This window comes from Mandrillus leucophaeus, unplaced genomic scaffold (assembly GCF_000951045.1).
Source record: "Mandrillus leucophaeus isolate KB7577 unplaced genomic scaffold, Mleu.le_1.0 Scaffold6, whole genome shotgun sequence".
NCBI classification, from domain to species: Eukaryota; Metazoa; Chordata; class Mammalia; order Primates; family Cercopithecidae; genus Mandrillus; species Mandrillus leucophaeus.
In genome coordinates this window covers 117,315-127,109 of record NW_012106474.1, presented here as the reverse complement: position 1 = coordinate 127,109, position 9,795 = coordinate 117,315, and the positions used below count along the sequence as shown (strand labels likewise).

The window sequence follows — 9,795 nt, the reverse complement described above, 5'->3', positions numbered from 1 at the left end:
GAACTGCTTGAACCTGGGAGGCAGAAGTTGCAGTAAGCCGAGATCGCATCACTGCACCCCAGCTTAGGCCACAAGAGCGAAACTTTGTCTCAAAAAAAAAAAAAAAAAAAAAAAAGGGCTAGGCGCAGTGGCTCTCGCCTGTAATCCCAGCACTTTGGGAGGCTGAGGCGGGTGGATCATGAGGTCAGGAGATTGAGACCATCCTGGCTAACACAGTGAAACCCCGTCTCTATTAAAAATACAAAAAAAATTAGCTAGGCATGGTGGTGGGTGCCTGCAGTCTCAGCTACTTGGGAGGATGAGGCTGGAGAATGGCGTGAACCCAGGAGGCGGAGGTTGCAGTGAGCCGAGATCGCACCACTGCCCTCCAGCCTGGGCAACAGAGCGAGACTCCGTCTCCAAAAAAAAAAAAAAAAGATTCAGCTCTTTTGTGAAAAATATTCAAAGATTCCTTTTTCCAAAACATCAGCAAGCCAAACATTTGGCCATATGTTTATTTGCTATGTAAACTATAAACACATACAATACATGCTACGAAACACAGTTTTTTAAAATTTAACTGTCAAGAAAGTGTATAGTGTTATAATACAATGGCACATGTTTATATTTTATTTCAAATTGGTTTGCTTATCACCTATTTCAAACCATTAATAGTGAAATGTTACTTGTGGATAATTAAAAATTATCTATTTGCATTATTAACAATAAACAATTCCAACAAATTAATAAGAATTAACCATGTCAAATATTAGTATTCCAAAAACGGGATTTGCAGAAATGATTATATAAAATATAGCAGCCAATTTCAGTTTACTTTGCCAATAGGATTTCAGCATTTGCTTTTTTTGGGAAGACATAAGACATCCTTTGATTTCTTGAGGTGCATTAACTGCCACACCCAACAGCCAAATCCAGGCCAGCGGTTCATGGAACGGCTCTGGACCACCGATCACTGAGGAATCCTTAGGACTTGAGTAGCGCTGCATGTTCCACTGATATTACATATGATGAAAAGAGACATTACAAGCCAATATCAAAGTCAAAGGAAAAGAAAATAGGAACATTCAAATCATTTGCGACAAGGTTTTTCTACAAATATTTTAGATGCCATCTTTCAGGAAAACAAGATTTAATGTGTATCTGGATTTTACAGTATCTATGTTCTAACTGAAAATTTAACAAAGCAGTCAGATGGAATTACATCTAGGATTACAAACCTGTTCATTCAACACTACTGAGCACCCACTCTGTGCACAGCACTGTGCTAATCTTTTACAAGTTGAGTTTAATGTCTTTATCAAGCATGACCTTAGTGTGAGGTAAAAATATATTAAATTAGCGTCAACTCATTAGTCTGCTTGTGGTCATGTATGGAATCCCGGGCCAGCTGGCTTCCCTGTGCCACGTCACCAGTTTCTCAGTCTCCTCATTCACTCAAATACGTGCACACTGTGTGTTAGGCAATGTGCCAGTCACTCAGATACCACAATCTGGTATAGGTTCAAAGAATGCAAATTGATCATATTAACCTATGCAGAACAATTAGAAAGGTAGATTATTTTTCCAAAATGAGGTCGAAAGCAAACTAGAAGGTGTTTCTACTGGTCATACCACACCACAGACCGGTAAGTGCCTTTATAGACCGGGAACTAACTTGGAAGTCTCATGCTGTAGTCTAAATAGCCTAGATCATTTTTGGTCTCATAAGTCTATTTTTTGGAGCACCTGACCCCATATAAATCATTCCATACTTAAATCGATTGGTAAACTAAACCTGAACATAAAAAGAGCCAAAAGTGAAGGCAGTTTATAATGTAATGTACTTCAACAGCATTACTCTCCTCATGAGAAATGAATAATACATCAGTAATTCAGGATTGGTTCAACATTTTTTTTTTTTTTTTTGAGACAGAGTCTCGCCCTATCACCCAGGCTGGAGTGCAGTGGTGCTATCTCGGCTCACTGCAACCTCCACCTCCCAGGTTCAAGCAATTCTCCTGCCTCAGCCTCCCAAGTAGCTGGGATTATAGGCGCGCGCCACCACGCCCAGCTAATTTTTTGTATCTTTAGTAGAGATAGGGATTCACCATGTTGGCCAGGCTGGTCTCGAACTCCTGACCTTGTGATCCACCCGCCTCGGCCTCCCAAAGTGCTGGGATTACAGGCGTGAGCTACCGCCCAGCCAGTTCAACATTTTTCAAAGCACTAACCCTACCCCAAACTCATGTAATATTAACTTGACTTTTATACAAGTTGCACAGAATGCAGAGGGCAGAATTTGGCCCCAAAACCTTCCACAGAATATTAGAGGTGATTGGTCCTTCCACTCTGAGTAGAACCTAAGAATTCCAAGAGTCTCCTAATAGGATACTGGCCTTCAGGAGAAATGGCCCTGCTGGATCCCATCAGTTAGGACTCTAGTTAACTGCTGTAGAAGGGTGACCTACTACGACCCTTTAGGGGAAGGCAGAGAGCTGGGAGACTGGCTGTCCACTTAGTGAATCCAACACTGGCTTAAAGCTATGCACTGAATAAAGTGCTCGGTACATTCTGCTTCTCACCTGGAATGAAAATACACACTTATCCTAGGAATTAACCTACTTACAGGTTTGGGGGACAAGAATGTCAAGGGCTAAAAGAATCCCAAGAAAAAGTATGAAGCATCGACTAGGAGGGAACAAATGCTTCTAGTAGTGTTCTTAGAATTCTTAGGATCTGAAATGTCAGAATGAGTCATATGCTGGTCATGCTCCATACAATGAAAGCAGTCCTGCTTGATACTATTCACACAGTGCATTACTTCACGGGGGTGGAAGGGAACAGTCTGTCGCCATTTGATAGTATGGTTCCAGAATGAAAACAAAACCACTGAATAAATCAGGGTAAGCAGTGTGTAATACTCCTTCCTGTCCATCGGTTTTCCACAGGGTGATTTGCATTGCCTGAGAGAAAGGAGGCAAGATACCTATCCCTTCTGATACACACAGGCACGGCCACTACCTCCTCCAATTGCCAATTTCAGAAGCTAACACACGAGCCCTCCAGTTCGTACCCTGAATATGGTACAGAAGACTAGGAATGGAGTAGTTCAGTCTAAAAAAAGATCACAGGTAACAGAATGCTTATATAAACTAGACTGCTTTTGACATCTGTAAGAAAACTGTATAGATGGCAGCTGGAAAAAAAAAAAAAAGATTGTTCCCATCTGTCAGCAAAACTGTTGAGCTATACTCAGCTGAAGTCCTCATCGGGATTCTGTTGATCCAGCAGACGGACATGTGTGAATGGGAAGTGACCTCGTTTGCCATTACACTCCCCTTCCCACTGACCACTCACATTAATCTTCGTAACCTTTACCAGCTCACCGACCTGCAGGAGGAGAATAAGGAGAGCACTTTATTTCCAGTTAGGAATGCAGCTGCACAACTCCATTCTCTGGTCAGCACACCCTGCCCATGTGATTGCTCTAGGGATGTGACAGAAATGGCCCCTTGCTGCCTCCCCAGCCCCAGCCACCAGACTGATTCCTTGTGGTTAATGCAGGCAGAAGGAAGAAGTGTTTTTAGCAGTGCAGAAAAATAGAGAATACAGAAAGTAAAACAGGATCCCAGATAATGATACTTTTTGATTAAAAAAGGAAAGTGGTAATTATTGGAAATCTCAAGTATCTCTGAACAAGCAATCCCAACTTCAGTGAGTGAGCTAGTATTCCCTTTCTTTGTACTCACTACCCTCGGCTTTCTACCTGCTCCGCAGACCCTGTCCGAGGAGAAGCAACCTTCTCCCCTCTTTTTTGTGTTTCTTCTTTTTTTTGAGATGGAGTCTTGCTCTCTTGCCCAGGCTGGAGTGCAATGGCATGATCTCAGCTCAATGCAACCTCTGCCTCCCAGGTTCAAGCAATTCTTCTGCCTCAGCCTCCAGAGTAGCTGGGACTACAGGTGCCCACCACTATGCCCAGCTAATTTTTGTATTTTTAGTAGAGATGGAGTTTCACCATTTTGGCCAGGCTGGTTTTGAACTCCTGACCTCGTAATCCACCCGCCTTGGCCTCCCAAAGTGCTGGGATTACAGGCGTGAGCCACTGCGCCCGGCCACCTCTTCCCATCTTTAGCATACGGCAGCAGCACAGTCCCCCTGCCCACTCGCACACATGTCCTGGTCTATTACCGCTTGCACAGCAGAAAGCGATCATGGCAAGCATAGGTCACTTGGTCCTAGAAAATCAAGTGTTCCCATCACCTCCTGACCAAGGCAAGCCTTTTCCCATATGGGTAGGTAGAGGTCCAAACTCCAAATCCAATTAGCTCTCAGAAAACCCCCACCTCATTAAGCAAGCTCTACTTGACAAGCCACTGCCTGCCCAGCCCCCAATCCCACCATTCGACAAACCTTGCTGCTCCCTCAATGCTGCTGATTACCTGATCATTACCCAATGAGGGGTCAAAAAAACCAACTATGGTTGGGCACAGTGGCTCATGCCTGCAATCCCAGCACTTAGTGGGCCTGACACAGGTGGATGGATTGCTTCAGCTCAGAGTTTGAGACCAGCCTGAGTAACATGGTGAAACCCATCTCTACAAAAAATACAAACATTAGCTGGGTGTGGTGGTGGCCGCTCACAGTCCCAGCTACTCCGGAGGCTGAGGTGGGAGGATTGCTTGAACCCAGGAGGCAGAGGTTGCAGTGAGCTGAGATCACACCACTCCATTCCAGCCTGGGCAATAGAGCCAGACCCTGCCTCAAAAAACAAAAACAAAAAATCCCCCTGTATTTCAGCATGTATTTACGAAATGTCTCGTTGCAAAATGAAATATAAAGTTGTTTTTTTGTTTCTTTTTTGAGACAGAGTCTCACTCTGTCACCCAGGCTGGAGTGCAGTGGCGGGATCTCAGCTCACTGCAAGCTCCGCCTCCTAGGTTCACGCCATTCTCCTGCCTCAGCCTCCCAAGCAGCTGGGACTACAGGTGCCCGCCACCACACCTGGATGCTATTTTTTAAATATTTTTAGTAAAGATGGGTTTCACCTTGTTAGCCAGGATGGTCTTGATCTCCTGACCTCGTGAGCCGCCCACCTTGGCCTCCCAAAGTGCTGAGATTACAGGCGTGAGCCACTGTACTCGGCCGAAATATAAAGTTTTAACAATCTATGATATATTTCTATCCTGCTATGAAACTTCAGGTCAGTCTGATGAATGGATTCACCCCATGGCAAAATGCTGAATGGTGAAATACAGCCTCAGATGCCACGCCACTGGACTAAAGAGTTTTATGACCATCCTTTAAGTATTAATATTTGAATTCTGGGCATACTCTGTTCATTTGGTTTTATTAAACCAACTACTATTTACTGAATTATTATATAGCAGAGGGCATTTTATATTTTATAACTTTATATTACATTAAAATATAAGGTATTTTCCAATCCTCATAATCATCCTGCAATACAGGAACTGCTTTCATTTTACAAATCGAAAGACGGCAGTTTAGAGAAATGGTGTGATACACGTGCCACAGAGGTGGCAGTTAGTGACAGAGCTGGGAATCTGAGCCCAGAGCTATCTGGTTCCAAAGCCCATTTATGCTTTTTATCTTTTATTTTTTGAGACAAGGTCTCACTCTGTCACTTAGGCTGGAGTGCAGTGACACCATCATGGCTCACTGCAGCCTGTAACTCTCGGGCTCAGGGGATCCTCCCACCTTAGCCTCCTGAGTAGCTGGGACTACAGGTGCACACCACCATGCTCAGCTAATTCCAGGCATGAGCCTCCGCACCATGTATGCATTTTATACAGTATCAGGAACTTTCAAATCATGCTCCTGGGGTTGTACTGGGTTCCCTAAAAACGTCCGCAGGCCGTCTATTGACCAAAGCCCACGGAGGTCCAGCCGCAGGGCCTCATTTACAGATGGACAGCTGGCCTCCTGGCCCCTCTGCTGCCTCCTAAAGACCTCTCTAAAAATCACAGAGGCCTCAAGTCATTGTATGGGTCATAGGATGCTGAGAAAATGAGGGACAGAAAGAAGGGGATAGAGAGACACATAAGATACAGAGGTTGAGAAAAAATAGCAGTGGGCTGGGTGCGGTGGCTCATGCCTGTAATCCCAGCACTGTGGGAAGCTGAGATGGGGGGATGGCTTGAGCCCAGGATTTTGAGAGCAGCCCTGGCAAAAGAGTGAGACCTTGTCTCTACAAAAATGTTAAAAAGCCAAGCGTGCTGGTGTGTGCCTGTGGTCCCAGTTACTCGGGAGGCTGAGGTAGAAGGTCACTTGAGCCTCCTGGGAGGTCGAGGCTGCCCTCTAGCCTGGGCAACAAGACCCTTTCTGCAAAAACAGAAAAAACCAAGCAGCTAAATCTGCCTGTGTCATGAAGATGAAGGCTGAGCACACGTGTGAAGGAAGGAGAGGAAGGGATGATGGTGCGCTATCCTTCCACACAGATTAACAATCCTCACAGGCTGCTACCACCAGGGCTCTCACTGCACCTGGCCTGCCAGCAACTTTAGAATTCAAAGTTTCTCACATCTGGGCCGTGCACTGTGGCTCACGTCTGTAATCCCAGCACTTTGGGAGGCCAAGGTAGGAGGATCACTTGAGCTTAGGAATTCAAGACCAGCCTGTGTACTATAGTGAAACCTCGTTTCTACAAAAAATAAAAAAAATTGACTGGGTGTGGTGGCTCACGCCTGTGATCCCAGCACTTTGGGAGGTCGAGGTGGGTGAATCACGAGGTCAGGAGTTCAAGACCAGCCTGGCCAAATTGGTGAAACCCCATCTTTACTAAAATACAAAAATTAGCCAGACATGGTGGCATGCGCCTATAATCCCAACTCCTTGGGAGGCTGAGGCAGAGAACAGCTTGAACCCAGGAAGCAGAGGTTGCAGTGAGCCGAGACTGTGTCACTGCACTCCAGCATGGACAACAGAGCTACACTCTGTCTCAAAAAATAAAACAAATAAATAAATGAGACAGGCATAGTGGTGTGCGCCTGTAGTCCCAGCTACTCAAGAGGCTGACATGGGAGGACTGCTTGAGCCTGGGAGGTAGAGATTGCAGTGAGCCAAGATAGTACCACTGCACTCCAGCCTGGGTGACACAGCAAAACTCTCTTAAAAAAAAAAAGGGTTCTGACATGCCCCAGCCCAGCCAGGCTAGGCAACAATAGCAAGACTGTGTCTCTTGAAAAAAAAAAAAAAAAATTAGTAAGGCATCATGGTGTGCAACTATAGTTCCAGTTACTCAGGAGACTGAGGCAGGAGGACCACTTAAGCCTGGGAGTTTGAGGCTGTAGTGAGCTGAGTGCACCACTGCACCCCACCCTGGTGGAGAGAGCAAGATTCTGTCTCCAAAAAAAGGAGAAGCATCTTGGCTGGGCACGGTGGCTCATGCCTGTAATCCCAGCACTTTGGGAGGCTGAGGTGGGCAGATCACGAGGTCAGGAGATTGAGACCATCCGGGTTAACAGTGAAACTCCATCTCTACTAAAAATACAAAAAAATTAGCCAGGCATGGTGGTGGGCACCTGTAGTCCCAGCTACTCAGGAGGCTGAGGTAGCAGAATGGCGTGAACCCGGGAGGCGGAGCTTGCAGTGAGCCGAGATCCCACCACTGCACTCCAGCCTGGGCGACAGAGCGAGACACCATCCCAAAAGAAAAAAAAAAGAATATGGTCTGATAACTTAAGGCCCGTCTTCTCCACTAACATCCCCAATATCTGCTATATCTGAATTCGTTATTTTACTCATATTGGAAACAAACACAGGAGGCCAGGCACGGTGGCTCATACCTGTAATCCCAACACTTTTGGAGGCCGACGCAGGTACATCACTTGAGGACAGGAGTTCGAGACCAGCCTGGCCAACATGGTGAAACTCTATCTCTACTAAAAATACAAAAATTGGCCAGACATGATGGCTCATGCCTGTAATCCCAGCTACTAGGGAGGCTGAGGCAGGAGAATCGCTGGAACCCAGGAGGCAGAGGTTGCAGTGAGCCAAGATCACGCCATTGCACTCCAGCTTGGGCGACAGAGTAAGACTCCGTCTCAAAAAGAAAACACAGGGCCATGAGGGAGCGTCTGGAGCACTGGAAACGTTCTTTTGCCTGGATGGCTGTCACACAGGCGCACGTGGATGTAAACTCATCAAACTGGATCCCTGAGATTTTGTGGAAGGTGGCTCTTTAGGATATAGCCTTAAGTACACTATTCTATTTCAAAGCAAAATCTGTTTAAATACCTCAGTGTTGACCAGGCGCGGTGGCTCACACCTGTAATCCCAGCACTTTTGGAGGCCAAGGTGGGCGGATCACCTGAGGTCGGGAGTTTGAGACCAGCCTGACCAACATGGAGAAACCCCATCCCTACTAAAAATACAACATTAGCCAGGCGTGGTGGCACGTGCCTCTAATCCCAGCTACTCGCGAGGCTGAGGCAGGAGGATCGCTTGAACCTGGGAGGCGGACGCTGTGGTGAGCCGAGATCGTGCCATTGCACTCCAGCCTGGGCAACAAGAGCGAAATTCTGTCTCAAAATAAATATATAAATACATATATACATACATACATACCTCAATGTTATATTGTCTTCATTCTTTTTCTGAGACAGACTCTCACTCAGTCACCCAGGCTGGAGTGCAGTGGCGCAATCTTGGCTCACTGCAACCTTCACCTGCCAGGTTTAAGCAATTCTCCTGCCTCAGCCTCCCAAGTAGCTGGTACGACAAGTGCACGCCATCACGCCCAGCTAATTTTTTTTTTTTGTATTTTTAGTAGAGACGGGGTTTCACCATGCTGAGCAGGCTGGTCTCAAACTCCTGACCTCGTAATCCACCCACCTCAGCCTCCCAAAGTGCTAGGATTACAGGCGTGAGCCACCACGCCCAGCCTATGTTGTCTTTATTCTTAAGCATCTAAAGTGTGGTCTCAAATCACATCCCACACAGCTCTAAGAAGTGAAGGGTAGGTTCAAAAGTGGACCAGTCCCACCCCTTGCTGTTAACACAGAACGATACCAATTTCTCAAAATGTGGGGCAAAGCCTGCTGATGTGCCTTCAGATCTTCTCTTTTCTTTTTTTTTTTTTTTTTTTTGAGACCTAGTCTGGCTCTGTCGCCCAGGCTGGAGTGCAGTGGCGCAATCTCTGCTCACTGCAAGCTCCGCCTCCCGGGTTCACACCATTCTCTTGCCTCAGCCTCCTGAGTAGCTGGAACTACAGGTACCCGCCACCACGCCCAGCTAATTTTTTGTATTTTTAGCAGAGACAGGGTTTCACCGTGTTAGCCAGGATGGTCGTGATCTCCTGACCTCGTGATCCACCTGCCTCGGCCTCCCAAAGTGCTGGGATTACAGGTGTGAGCCACCGCGCCCGGCTCCAGATCTTTTCAGGATTTTTTTTTTTTTGGTAACGGAGTTTTTGCTCCTGTCACCCAGGATGGAGTGCAGTGGCACTATGTTGGCTCCACCTTCAGGGTTCAAGTGATTCTCCTGCCTCAGCCTCCCAAGTAAGCTGGGACTATAGGCGCCTCATCACGCCCAGCTAATTTTTGCATTTTTAGTAGAGATAGGGTTTCACCATGGTGGTTCTTAGAATACCCAACTCCTTCCGGCATTCTTCCTCTGCCCTCCTCCAGCCAGAGTCGGCAGCCACCCCTTCCTCCAAACTGTTTTTTTTTTTTTGAGACGGAGTCTCGCTCTGTCACCCAGGCTGGAGTGCAGTGGCCCGATCTCAGCTCACTGCAAGCTCCGCCTCCCGGGTTCACGCCATTCTCCTGCCTCAGCCTCCCGAGTAGCTGGGACTAC

The 9,795-nt window shown here is 46.7% G+C and overlaps 1 protein-coding gene across 1 annotated transcript in view; it reads right to left on the bottom strand.

Annotated features, from left to right (window-relative positions):
* Positions 1 to 458: 458 nt before the first annotated feature.
* The window catches only part of CRK (v-crk avian sarcoma virus CT10 oncogene homolog), a 51,523-nt gene continuing 42,186 nt past the window's right edge, over positions 459 to 9,795 (bottom strand). The window contains exon 3 of the mRNA XM_011999647.1: positions 459 to 3,369. Coding sequence (XP_011855037.1) covers positions 3,232 to 3,369 — 138 coding nt within the window. The 3' untranslated portion in view covers positions 459 to 3,231. The remainder of the gene's footprint in view (positions 3,370 to 9,795) is intronic.